The sequence below is a fragment of the Coenobita brevimanus genome, chromosome 54 (assembly GCF_032717465.1).
Source record: "Coenobita brevimanus isolate Jiangsu-jjx chromosome 54, ASM3271746v2, whole genome shotgun sequence".
Classification (NCBI taxonomy): domain Eukaryota; kingdom Metazoa; phylum Arthropoda; class Malacostraca; order Decapoda; family Coenobitidae; genus Coenobita; species Coenobita brevimanus.
In genome coordinates this window covers 1,551,599-1,565,658 of record NC_137007.1, presented here as the reverse complement: position 1 = coordinate 1,565,658, position 14,060 = coordinate 1,551,599, and the positions used below count along the sequence as shown (strand labels likewise).

General features: G+C 43.3%; 1 protein-coding gene across 1 annotated transcript in view; it reads right to left on the bottom strand.

Annotated features, from left to right (window-relative positions):
* Window positions 1-5,449: 5,449 nt before the first annotated feature.
* LOC145400982 (putative neural-cadherin 2) overlaps window positions 5,450-14,060 on the bottom strand; it is a 136,566-nt gene continuing 127,955 nt past the window's right edge. Inside the window, exons 20-27 of the mRNA XM_080273342.1 lie at window positions 12,661-12,906; window positions 11,632-11,979; window positions 11,185-11,485; window positions 9,485-9,680; window positions 8,893-9,125; window positions 8,411-8,644; window positions 7,019-7,234; window positions 5,450-5,922 (exon numbers count right to left, since the gene is read on the bottom strand). Coding sequence (XP_080129468.1) covers window positions 5,450-5,922; window positions 7,019-7,234; window positions 8,411-8,644; window positions 8,893-9,125; window positions 9,485-9,680; window positions 11,185-11,485; window positions 11,632-11,979; window positions 12,661-12,906 — 2,247 coding nt within the window. The remainder of the gene's footprint in view (window positions 5,923-7,018; window positions 7,235-8,410; window positions 8,645-8,892; window positions 9,126-9,484; window positions 9,681-11,184; window positions 11,486-11,631; window positions 11,980-12,660; window positions 12,907-14,060) is intronic.

Here is a 14,060-nt window from a genome sequence, read left to right as displayed (position 1 = left end):
GAGGGGGTGGAGAAGGATGGATGTGAGGGGCGGGGTTGATGGTGGATAGTGGGGCAAGACAGATATAGTATACCTTGCGAAATTAGGTTTTGTAAGTTTGGGGTAGTTATGGTTTATTTAGAAAGTTTCTCCAGGCATAATAATAATCTATATCATAATGATCCGATTTCTGTATGTTTGTTACCGTAACAACAAAAACGGTGCAACGTAGCGCAATTTTTGTTTGAGAAGGTACCATTAAAATGCTCGAACTTTAAGAATAAAACAATATCCAATCCAACCGGACCACCGGTTCCCGAGTTATGACCTATAACTGGCCTTCCACTTCAAAATTAGCATTTAATTTTAGTGGAAGGGATGAATTCGTCCTTGCTCCAGCACTGAAATTACCGCATGACAGAAGAGAGAAGAGTAACGTGTTGTATTATCACTCTCTCACCTCTCCTTCCTCCCTCCTTACACTCCTAAAACTGTATACTATAAAGCTATAATATAATTTAGTATAACAGAAAACACTACTATCCTGCCTCTCTCTTTCTCTCTCTTCTCAACGGGTGTCCCAGCAGGATAAATATAAAGGAAAAATCCCCGCTCCGCCTCGGTCACGGCATTAGCTTTCGACTGGAAATAGGAACTGACTTGGCATGAAGCGGAGGCCGACGAAGAAGGCCTTTAAGCGAGTAGTAGTAGTAATAATAATAATAATAATAATAATAATAATAATGATAACAATAGTAGTAGTAGTAGTAGCGATACACTGACAAATAAAGATGAAAAAAAGTAACAGAACAAACCTTACTGATAATTATGAAGGAAATATGAGAATGTAACGAAAATGACTGACATTATCTGAATTAAAGCACGGGATAAAATACAAAAGCGAAACATAAAGAAACAGGATGAACGAAGACATAGGGAATGAAACGATAGGGAAGGATGGAGATGGATGATGAAAGATGATAGAAAAAGTTAGACAAAGAGAGAGAGAGAGAGAGAGAGAGAGAGTGCAGACTAGTTTTAATCTTGTATGCAAATAATGTGCTGAATGAAAGTGATGGTAGCCCCGTGTGTGTGTGTGTGTGTGTGTGTGTGTACAATCGTGTGTATAATCGTGGACATAAACGTACATGCATAGTCAATAAAATCATTATAAGTCGCCCTTTTTTCAGTCCAAATATTATTATAGAAAAAAGCTAAAATTCCATCGGTACCTAAGACGCTGATTTTCCAGGTTCCCTCTCTATACGATAGCAGTTTTATCTATCTATCTATCTATCATCTATCTAGCTACTCATAAAGTCATCAGTATTTTTTATTTTGTAATGGTTAAGAATTGAACCCATGATATTATAGTATTTTCTTTTTTTTATGTAACTCAAAATTAAGCCTACAGTCACCCTCAAAAGTCAGTGCCTCAAGTCCCTGGCCACTCTCTATAAATGCCAACCTGTTTTTCCCATTCCCCATCCATGCTCAGGCAGGAAAAGTACTGAATATACAACAGCAGTACGGCATAAATCGACCTAACCAAAAAAAATAAGCGAGTGTTTATGTACCAATGCTGTAAATCCGGGTTGAATTGTGCCACTGCCGCTAAACCCAGAACTGTTTTGTAAAGTACTCTTGTTTTTCCGCGATTGCCGTTTCTCGTTTCAAGTCAGAGTTTTATATTTTTTTCATACGTGTGTTTGGAAATAAAGCTCCTGTGTATGACGGTGTTTTCATATAATTTTAGATGTGGATGGCAAATGCAGTGCGTCTGAAAGGTGTGTGTGTGTGTGTGTGTGTGTGTGTGTTCTAGGGGAAGATTATGGCTTGGTAGAAACTGTCTGGCTTAATGACGCAAGTGCAGTTCATCGGCAGTAATCCTAGCTTCTTCTTTCTCGTTTTCTTGTTATTCTTTCTTTCTCCTTCCCTCTTTTTCTTTATCTTGTCTTCTTCATTTCTTCTCTTCCTCCTTCTTCTTTAAGACTAAATTAACTCTCCTTCCGTCTTCACCCTCCCTCTTCCCTCTTACTACATCACTGCTGACTTACCACCACTTTATTCCCACTTACAGCCACTTAGAGGCACTTTACCCCCACTTATATCCACTTTATCCCACTTACATCCACTTTATCGCCACTTAGAGCCACTTACAGTCACTTTATTGCCACTTACAGCCACTTTACCCTTTTAGCCTCGTCTCTCCTGCCCTGACACGATCGGGGACGGTGTGGCGGGGAGGGCGTGTGACAGTCTAATTTAAGTGGATTCTGTAACATGACATGGAGTCTGCTGGGATCAAGCAGTGAAGTGGCGGTTAAGTGGAAACCTGCCCTCCTTACAAGAACACGACACTGAACACGAGAACACTGCACCCAAGAACACTGCACTCAAGAACACTGCACTCAAGAACACTGAACACGAGAACACTGTACTTATGAACACTGCACACAAGAACACTGAACTCAAGAACACTGCACACAAGAACACTGCGCTCAAGAACACTGCACTCAAGAACACCGCACTCAAGACAAACTGCACACGCAAAAACACTTCACACTCAAAAGCACTGTACCCAAGAACAGTGCACACAAGAACACTATACTCACAAGAACATTAGAAGGGCAAGGAAACTACGAACACACACACACACACACACACACACACACACACACACAATTACTGGTGTTGCAAGTAAGATGGTGTTGATCTGCACTGAGGAGTAAGGGAGTCTGACAGTAATAAAGCTTCGTATTACATCAGTGTTACGCTTTACTGCTTTATTACCGTTCAAACCCCACAATGTTACTACGGTCAATAGTTCCTTTACACTTTGCTGAAACTACCAAACCCTAAAGAAACTTGCGAAACTAAACAATAAACAAGACAGCTGAAGTTTCGTTTCGTGAGTTCAAAATTCAAAAGGTGTGATAGTGTTTATATGCAGTCCAACGAAGAATATAATACTGGCTCTTTGATTAGGATCTTACCAAAATTATTCAGAAAAAATAAATCCCTTCCCACGACGACTCCATCTTGAATTAATCCCACTTACTGACCATGGAAGGGATTCGGCCACACACCTTCGAACATTTCCATCCCGGGATTTGTTTTTTATTTCTTATTTTTTTCCAGGAAGGGCAAGAGGAGTGCTGGATTTTGCCGCGGCTCCCCTCCCCCCTGTCTCTCTCTCTCTCTCTCTTTCAAAAACATCTTTTTTGATAGAGGAAAATTATATAATTATATATATAAGGACAAAGCATAGAGATAATAACTTTCCTTGTTTCTTGTTCGTCCTGCAGATCAAAATCCAAGTTGCAATACTGGTTGAATGGTACGTGTGTAGGTGCCTGTGATGCCGGTGTATTGTGCTGGCCTAGAGGTGGTGTACATGCCCTGTGTACTGGTGGTGTGGACGGGGCCTCTCGCCTCTCTCTCCCGCCCTGATATATTCCCAGTAATTTGAATGCAAAATGAAGTCATCTACGTGGAATTTTGCAGGACGAGATGGAGAGCGTAACCTTACCCCTTGCCTCTGTGTGTGTGTGTGTGTGTGTGTGTGTGTGTGTGTGTGTGTGTGTGTATATATATATATATATATATATATATATATATATATATATATATATATATATATATATATATATATATATATATATATATACTGAATTATTCAGATAACATTTCATGATTAAAATACACGTCATATGCATTTTATGTATGTAGTTACAGGTACCGGTACAATGAGAACAACAATAACATCACAGAGCATCCGTACACCATGCACGAGTTACGCTATCATGCACATCCATCCATCATTCGGTCACTTTTACCCCATCAGGAGCATAAAGGCTCGGGGCTAAGCTACTGTTCCCGACATTTAAGGCGAGGGTGACCAGCCTCAATCTGCCTTGAGTGGCCTTATGTGTGCAACAAACCCCAACCATCCCTTGGATTCTTTAAAGACACCATCCGGCTGGAGCACCCTAACCCACTAGACCACGTGGCGGCATTTATAGTTACGGTTACAACCCAACGTGGTATGTGGTATTCTGTATTTTAAGATGCCATTTAGGTTGTCACTCAATGTAGTGCCACCTTCAGGTTGCACTACATCGAGTGAGTGGATGGTGATCAACCCCACCTACTATAAACTTTCATGCACATAATACATTAAATTCGCACTTGAAACTTAAAATTTTGTGTAGCCTTGAAGAGGGCTTTCGAAATGGAAGGTTAACAAACAGCCTTCACTAACCTCATCACTACGAGGGTGGGTCTCCTGAGCTACAAGAAAAATGAAACAAAACGGAAAAAGACGTCGTTTGGCTGTTCATAAATTGTGATGCCGTTGCCTTGGGGATATTTAGGCCTGAAATAGGAACCTGGATTTTTAACGTGACGGTTGTGTGTCGTTGCTGGGAATGTTTGTTAGGTGATTTCCTCGTTTACCATGTTCATATATTTTTGCGATTGTCTGTACCTACAAAATCCAGCCCCAGCATGTTAAGTCCCCACACATACTGTATTCCTGTACTTGAAATTCACTTCCTCATCATCTAACCCTTCCTCTGCTCTCCTCCTTCCTTCCGGCCTGGTTAACATTTTTGGTACTTTCCTTGTTAGTTATATTTGGGAATACTCACCTTTAAAAACAGCTGCTGGCTGCCTGAACCGTACTTGGAGTAAGTCTCGGGAGCATGAGTGTTAAAAATGTCCTCTTAAACTAGTGCTATCCATTCATCCTTTTTCTCTTCTACTCAGTGTGCCGAAGGTTGAATAACAAATGAATAACTGTGTGGTCTATCACTGGGATGATGTTCATGGTTCTACTCCTTTCTCTTGCCTAGTGTCTTGATCTTACCCTCGCTTCCCTCTTCTGGCGGGATGAAGGGACAGGATGGTGATGTATGATGGCATTTTTCCCTCAATAAATATTTTCATTTCTCACTGACACAGCAAGTCTTCGCTACCAGGAATCCAATCTCATCTGACTCGAGAAATAACCATTTGCTGTTTTCATGTTTCTTTTATTTTGGCAGGTTTGTAACTGCTTGCACCAATTGTGCTCATTTTCTTTTCATACTACATTATGTATAAGTAACTACCAAAGCTAGTCCTCAAAACTCATATGGATTTAAATAGCATGATTTTTAGTTATATTTAATATAATTACATTATAAATGTATAAAACAGTATGGAAATATTCTTTTAAATTACGGAAAAGCATAACCAACTATCGAGAAAACTGTCCACTGTTTAAGTTGTATTCTCAACACATACAAGTAGAAATGGAAATACAAACTTCGTAAGTACATAAGGTTGACATTATTAGCACTGACTGAGACAACGTGCTTGATGTGAGAGGCTAATGAAGTAAAATAACCCCCGTTATAAATGGTCAGGTGAAGGTATGAAAAAAATTAAGCTGAAGCCGATGTTTATTCAGTTACTGTCTTAAGCGTCACCAGCTTGAAGTTAGCGACCCTCTGCCACTCTCACAAAACTTTTTCTTGCTTTTACTGAGCGCGGTGATGTCGGACGTGGTGGTGGAGGAGCTTCTACGATGTGTGGGTGTGGGTGTGGTGGTGTTTTTGAGGGTGTTCAAGAATGCTGGTGTGGAACTGGGTGTAGCGGCAGTCGCGTCGGGTGTCGTGTGATGTGGTAACGTGATGGCGCTGCCGTGATGATCTGGAGTTGTGGTTTTGTGTTGCAGTGATGTAATGGTGTTGGGGTGATGATCTGCAGTTACTGTTTTGTGCTGTGGTAATGTGGTGGTGCTGCGGTGATGATCTGGGGCTGTGGTTGTGGCAGCTGCTGGAGACCTGAACGAAGACCTGTGACCCTCAGGCAGATTCTTCAGTAGATCGACCACCTCCAGGAAACCCGGCACGAGAGTGGCGGTGACGTCCTCCTTCTCCACGTCGTTGCGGAGACCTTCAACAGGAGACAAACGAGAAGGAAAATGTAAGGAGAGACGGCCACATTTTCTTTTCTTGATGAAGTTCCCTTCCCTAGTCCTTCTCCCTTACCCGTTTCTTTTTCACTAAGGCACGTTAACATCTTTTGTGTGCTATTTTCGCAAACTCATACCCAGAAGACAAATAATATATATGAAAAAATTTAGATGTGAAACGCAAAGCACATCGGAAAGAAAGAGGTGCTATAACGCCTCTCAAGCTAACGAGAGACGACCCACAGTACTGTAAACCTAGAATTTAGGAACCGGCCTAACAGACGCGACATTGTGTACAGCACATAAGTGTACTCTGATATGAATCTAATGAGTTTAAGGAAGGGGTAGAAAATCAACACTCGAGCCATAACCGATCCGTCTCCCACCCATGCATTCTGCTGTTTGAACTACACCTGACCAAAGTGTGGGTAAATCTTCCACAGTCACAGTGTCCTCGTGAAGTTTTCACCACAGTCACTACCGCCGACCACCAACCCTTTGCGTTAGTTCACAGACACAACACACACACACACTAGGGAGTGAAGCTTCTTGGAATGAGGAAAAGCAGAGGACAGGAGAGGTTAATGCCATTTTTCGACGAAGTAGCTCTAACATATGAAGCTGGGAACAGTAGTGCGCATGACCCACTACTATTTTGAGTGGCAAGTATACTCTTCCAGTGGCAGCCAAACGAAGCCATGTAATGCAGAGTGGAGGAGGACCGTATACTGCACTGCTCTAAGGTCGTAGACAATGATATGGTCTCCAAGTTTCTAAGATAGACTTACCTTCTCCTGTATTGCTGGGAAGGATAATCAAGTTTCACCAGTGAAGAACGATGATAAACTGTCAGGCAAAGGGATGGTTTTATAGTTGTTCAGTTAACCATCTAAGCGTAACAAATGGATTTCTGTTGCACAAGAAGTCATTTGGCTGTCACTAGGCGTAGAAGTACCCAGAGGCAGCACTCCAACAAGTGGGTTAGATGGCAGAACCAACTTTATAATACATTTATACCGATAAATTCCTTGCGCTCATTTTACAGAGCAAAATCCTCAAACTCACCTCGGTCCCTACCTGAGATGGTGGAGGTGAAAGAGCCCGAGGATGAGCCGTCACCCTCGTACGCGTATGCCCTTAGGTCCTCGCCAGGCAGGGTCATGGTGGGCTCTTGCTTTGCAGCGGTGGACGCTGACTCCACCTCCACCACCATCACACTCACACCTCCACTCACCTCACCGCCACTCACTTTACTCTCATCACCAACACAACTCGTCTTTATCTTTGTGGAGTCTGGATGGCGAAATGAAACAACAAACACTGAAATCACAGGCTGGAATGGAGGAGGAATTTAATTCCTTCATTATGGTGATGCTCTTTCAAAATACTCAGACAGCACTACCCCTAGACGATATGATTGCTTAGGAAGGAACTTTAATTGTGTGGGGGGGTGCTGTGAGAATTCCATCAGAAAATAAAATGATAAACCAATGACATCAACAGCCATCGGCCGTATGATGCGAGTAAGTGTCCATGGTTGTGCATTTCTTTCCTGCCCCAGTGCTGTCACATGCAGTGTTTATGGCAACCCTTTCTGATATTTCTTAAACTTTCTGATTTTTACATAGCTTTACTACTGTATGCACATATGCATGTACAGTTAGTGTACCACTGGCTAAGACAAACTTGATAATGGATAATTACCACACAGCTGTCAAAAGTGAGTCTGTACCTCTTGCCTCTGTCAAATATTCCCTGTAATTCTGTGCTTTGGGGTGTTTTTCCCCTAGTTTAGCAGTGGCAATGCATCTCTCCAAACACAGTAGTAGTATAGGAACTCCTTCGGGAGGAATGGAAAGAATCAGAAGCCAAATCGCCGAATGACTCAAAAGGGAACTAACCGCTGTATATCCTATATGCCTTTAAGTATATACTCAAATATTTTTATGAAAACTGAAACATTTAGAAGCTCCAGTCAGTATGTCATCTTCTTTATAAGCCGGGAATGTTTTTTAACTATACAGTACCGATACTGCCAAAAGCAAGAATAATATACCTAACGAGTGTAATATCAGTTTTACTTAAGAAATTTGAAAGAGTTTGTAGGAAAAACACGATTTTTTTTAAATGGATATAAAGCATAGTGGTAAAAATTTGTGCTCTTTAACACTATGCAGTTAGCTTGAAAACAATATTAGACGATCTGCTGTGAAATTTTGCCTGCGTCTGTTATATGATACAAACAATCGACACACTTCACGCAGATGCACTGATAAATTATGGTATATTGGATCTCTGTCCGTTAAGAGGGCTTCATTCAGTATCTCCATTTTAAAGAATCTCTGCACCAAATAGTGATCTGCAGAAGATAATAATAAGGCAGACGTCCTCGGGGTGAAGTTTAAAACTTAAGTTCACACTTATGGCATGGGATATTTATGATAATTTATACAGTTTTTTATAACCCACCTTTCCTGATGTGTTTCGTCGGCCAGTCCACATCCACACTTAACTTAAGAAGCTGCATGAATGAGTCTTGAGCGCAGTCTTCATGTGTTGCTCTCCTTCCTTTGCTTCCAATAGCGGTTCCAGTCCCTTTTGCCAACTTTAATGCCTGTCCCCTCACGCCCTGTGTCTTCTGCAACCCAGTCTGACTGGCTCGCAGACGGTGAAGGCGGAAGGACAACATCACGCTAACGACCACTGCCAGAACAAGGAAGACGCCTGACAAACTAGGATGCAGTTAAATCTGCAGAAGATTTAAACTTATTGAATTAAGGTAAATCTGTGTCTCAGTCCTTTTACATACGTTTACCACCATTGAATATATATTTCAGTTAACAGGAATTAACATTATAATTAAGCCATCACGATCCTGTCACAATCCAGGCGACATTCAGAAAGGCATCATTAACACAAAATGGCGGAATTATACCCACTGGAATACTCACCCAAAACCAGAACGGAGATGGTGAGTGCAATGATGATGGCGGGGCTTACGAGAGGGTGTGTGTGCATGGCGCTGTTTGTCCACTGGCAGTTGTGGCCCAGGTGGTGTGGGCCGCAGACACACAGGTAGCCGGGGTGCTTGTTGTGGCAGGTGCCCCCGTGCAGACAGGGCCGCCATACGCACTCGTCAATGTCCTCGCACCTCATACCAGACACTCGTCCTCCCCACCCACAGCTGCGCCAACAAATTATAAAGGTCACTCCTGTAATAAATCTTAAAGTTTCATTTAAATGTAATATACCGGTACAGAACATCAGTCGTGTTTGTAGTAAGACTAGCGTATAGGAAAATGGAAGTGTTATATGACAGTGTATGTGTGTTGAAGTCTTTATATGAACTGACGGGGATAGAACATATCATGCATATAAAACGTCATACTACCTACCCACACTTGACAGTAAATATCTATCAGGAGTCGGTTGTAGGCTGTAAGTTTATCTGCTGCACATTCATTTATCAAAAGTTACAGTAACATACACGGTATTTCGTACATTAATTATATATGCTGTATTTTGCAGTTATGACATGTTTACCTGCAAGTCGGCTGGTCCCATTCTTGTTGACAGGTAAAGGGCGGGGGGCAGGTGGTGTTCACACAGGGGTCTGACACCAGGGGGCGGCATCCCCTCTCCACCTGCTCCATCGTGGTCACCTGCCCCCAGCTCGTACCGTTGTGGTCAGGTGACAGTGGCAGCGAGTGCCCAGATATTCTAAGATCATCCAGGCAGGCTGCAGGCGGGGTGTAAGAAAGAAGAAAGACATTGAAGCAGTCATATTTGATCCTTACCCTTTGAACATGATGAAATACTATTTTTATTGCTATCTACAGACGACTTTATTGAGATTAGGCGAGACTGTGTGCGTCTGAGGATTAGATCTCCTTCATTTTCACCTTCAATATGGGAGCGCCTCGAACTGGCAAGAATAAGACAGAAAATGGCCTACTCATAGTGAAGATGTGGGGCGTTACAGCACTAGAGTTCTGCTAAAAATAGAAAAAACATAGGCAACGCTACGCTGTTCAACACTCCACCTGATCAAGCACAAATCCCCCCACCTCCCTGCACACCTATAACCAAGCGCATAAGGGCCCTCCCCCTCCCCCAGTCTTTCCTATTAAAACTAGGAGTTAGGAGAACGCCTTGAGAACACATAACCTGGGCCCTTCAGATTCCTTGCGCAGGTAACATTGAAATCTCTGGATTTTCTTTTTTACTTTTCATTATTTTCAAAAAACTACTTAAGATAGCATTCTACCTATCAAAAGGCACCAGTTCACCATAAGACACATAATTACGTAAAATTTCATGATTAGCGAATGGTTTCTGAGTTCTGGCACGGAAACGAAATCTCTACGCTCAGCCAGCTGCCCTGCCGCCCAACTCCACAGACGGACACCTGTTGATCCCGGTGATAACAACACCCTCCTCTGACTCTGTCAGGAGTAGAGTAAAAAAAAAAAAAATAAAAAATAAAAAAAAAAATCGGATCCTTCCTGTTGCCTCTCATCACTACCCCCTGACACTAAGCAAAACCTTCCACCTCAAGTCCTTTCTCTTTCAACCTTACTCTCTTTCATCCCCTCACTATCCCATTTTTGCTCTATCTTTCACTCTTGCAAAACAACACACAACTTCAGCATTCCAAGCCAAATATTCCACTTACGTACTCTAATAATTCTCTAAATATATTTGTTCCTATTTTACTGACCTCAACCTTCAAACAGTGTCTTTCTTGCTCATCTGCCACTGTATTATCTCTCATAATTCCTTCATCAGCTTTCACTTCAAGAACTGTACCCTCTCAACATTTTCTTTCCACGATCCTCTCTGTTTCACTTTGCAAAATACAATTAACTGATCCAACAGATCTCCACACAGTCCTCTGTCAACCTTCATGTCCTTAACATGTCCAAGTATCCTTCTCTCTGCAGACACATAATCAATCAGGACATTATTAGCAGTCTCTACGGTCTCTCTATACCATGTCTTCGTGTTTGAAATATAAACACAGCTTTCTACCTCGACACACGTCCTGCGGCAGATTATCCCTAAGCATACATTTCTCATTTCATTTCAAAACCTATTCTTGTTTGAACTTTTTTTTTTTTTTTTTTTGGTAAATACTGCAGTCACTGCACATATCTTGCCAAATTTTAAAATTTTATAACTATTATCTACAATATTTTATTATACGAAGAAAGTACGTATATTTTTACTTAGGCAACACTTACTGTCCTGCAGATTCCGACTGACAGCGAGCAGCCTGACACCAGCAAACTCTGGGATGCCGCCCACCGTCACGCCGTCGTGCTTGTCCAGGTGGAGGGGTGGTGGCGGCTGTGACCCCAGCGCCAGGGACTCGTTGCTGCGCCAGTCATCACCGTCATCCACATCCACCACCAGATTGTGGCCGTGACGCGCTGCTCGCACCGTGTGCCACTCACCATCACCCAGTGACTGTCCCTCCACACATGCAGTGTGTGGCACCCAACCAGCCCCAGATACTGTGGCACACGCGACACCATCACGCAGCTGCACAGGGGGCATTTGTACGATTACTTTGTAACACTTTCAGGCATATATAGTCATATATCGGCATATGGCACCATAAAGAATCTGGTACTACAATGACTTGGTGACAAGTCGATAAATAAAAACAAACTGGAAATCACACTCACATGCAGGGAGAAGACGGCTGTGCGGCGGTGAGCGGCCAGGTGCAGCAAGAGGCCGTCCCGCTGCCCTCGAGTCCTCACCCGCACCTGCACTGTCAGGAGTCGCGGTGGTGGTGTGAAGGACAGCGCCAGCTTCATGTAGGAAGACACACCCATAGTGACAGGAACAGTGGCTGTTGTACAGGCAGGCCCCGTCCAGCCAGGGTCACACTCACAATATGGGTGTCTCAGTCCACCCACACACTGGCCCCGCACCCCACACCCGCCCACAAACCCCCTACACGCCGCCTCCTGCTGTCCACACCCGCTGCTGCTGCCCTGTGAGAAGGCTGGCTCACCCAGATCCACTACCTGGAAGTACACTGCGCCACAGTTAAACGGGCATTACATCTTTATTTCAACGAACATGCCAGAAATATGGAGATAAAAACATTGTTCAGCATCTTACTCAGGGCAACATGTCTAAGGCAACATAATTATAAGGTACTGATCTGTAGTAAAAACATTAAAAACGTTAAAAAAAAATAATGTTCCAAATTTGATCACAACTACACACACACACACACACACACACACACACACACACACACACACACACACACACACACACACCAGAGTGATATCTACCGAGCTATCACGGGCGCACGCGGGTGTAATAACAGCTAAGAAAACTAATGCTTCCTGGTCCACCACATCTAAAAACAGAAAGAACGATGCCTGCAAATCGCGCGACCACACCAAGCGCTGTGTGTGATGGGCTTCGTGTCTCCTCCCCCCTCCCCCTTTTTTTTCCGTATCCATTTTTGTTAGAAAAATCATTTGTCAAAAGTTAACATGTACGATTCTTGTTTCCTTGCACCTCGGTAAACCATACTGAATATTATGCAGTCAAAGAGTTTATACAATCATGCAGTTAGTTCAGTCTTTATTCAGTTTATAGTGTATAGTAGGGGTAACATCTTACGGCGTGTGGAATCTCCAGCCTGCGCGTGAATGTTAGAGATACTACAGCATCAGTGCAGTGTGTCTCACCTGAGTGTTGATGGTAAGGCGTGCAATACAGCCGTGTAGGTTGTGTGTGGTGGGCGCCTCCCTCCACCCGTGGTCCTCCGCCCGCAATGGTGAATGTGCCACCCCGCCCACCTGTAGTGGCCCCGTCCCTGGCCACGTGACCCCGCCCCCGCCGACCCGCCATCGTCCTCTGGCCAGGCAGTGGGCGGCGTCCACAGCACCGTCCTCCCACCCACGCCCACACATGTCCACCATCAGCGTCACTGCCTGCACGGATAGTTGGGAACGCAGTACTGATCCGTTCCTCTGCTCGTTTTCTCAATCCAGTGGTGTATATTTTGTTATGTTCTTGCTCTTTCCAGGTATTTGTTTCAGCTTAGGAGAAATGTCTCTAACTAGTGTGATTTGAGACACATTTCATTAACTCTCTTTATTACCGGGTGGAGGGCTGGAAGGGACACTTCCATGTGGCAGCACCGCTACCCAGTTACACAACCATCCCTCAGGTCCCTCGTTATCCCCGAAAAGAGGAGGGTTCATTGCAGAAGGGCAACTTTATCTCCTAAGTTGAGTAAAATCACCTGGCAGCAGCAAAGACATTAAAAGTATGACACTGAATTCACGAGTTATACATTTTAGTACATGGCGAGGCGATGAACTGTTCTGTGGTCTCATAATTATATCGATGTAATGATCTGTAAATGAAACTCTGTACTTACACACTTCAGTCGGTGTCAACTGTATAGGGTATTTGATAAGTTCCTTGAGTTTTGAATCTAAAAATGCTTATGCCGAAAACGAAAAGCTGTTCTGCCAGCGTGGTGCAGAAGGGCATCAGCTGGGCGACTGCACCAACCCGGTGATACGTTCTGTTTGATAAATGCCTGAATAATCTTAATAATCCCGTTTTCACTTCACCAGATTCTTTTCTATCCTGTGTGGGAACTTTAATTCTTTGGGGTCTGTGAAATGTTTGGAGGTGCCTACTCCGTTTCATTTAATACATAAAGGTTCCAAAATACTCCTATGTCTCAGAGTTGGGAAAAAACCTGGGGTATATCACCTATTTCAGACACAATGTTCATCCCCCCAAAATGGTCGAAGACGTCATCCATGTTAAGAAAATACGGTTTCTACCTTCTGATAGCATTGCTTTGGTTGTGAGAGAATGTGGCAATTTCACCACTATTGAGGCGGGTGGGAATGAGTTGTAAAGCGATCATCCATTACACCTGCTTACTCATGACTAAACCCTACCTGGCCTTGGAAATCGTGCAGCCATTTGGAGATGTCAACTGAGTAGAAAAATACCATCAATCTTTTTTAAATACGTCAGCCTTCAAATGTGCCGCCGAAAGTCAGAACATATGAGCCGGACACTCTATTAACACATACTTGGTACTGAGTCCAGTGTTGAGGGA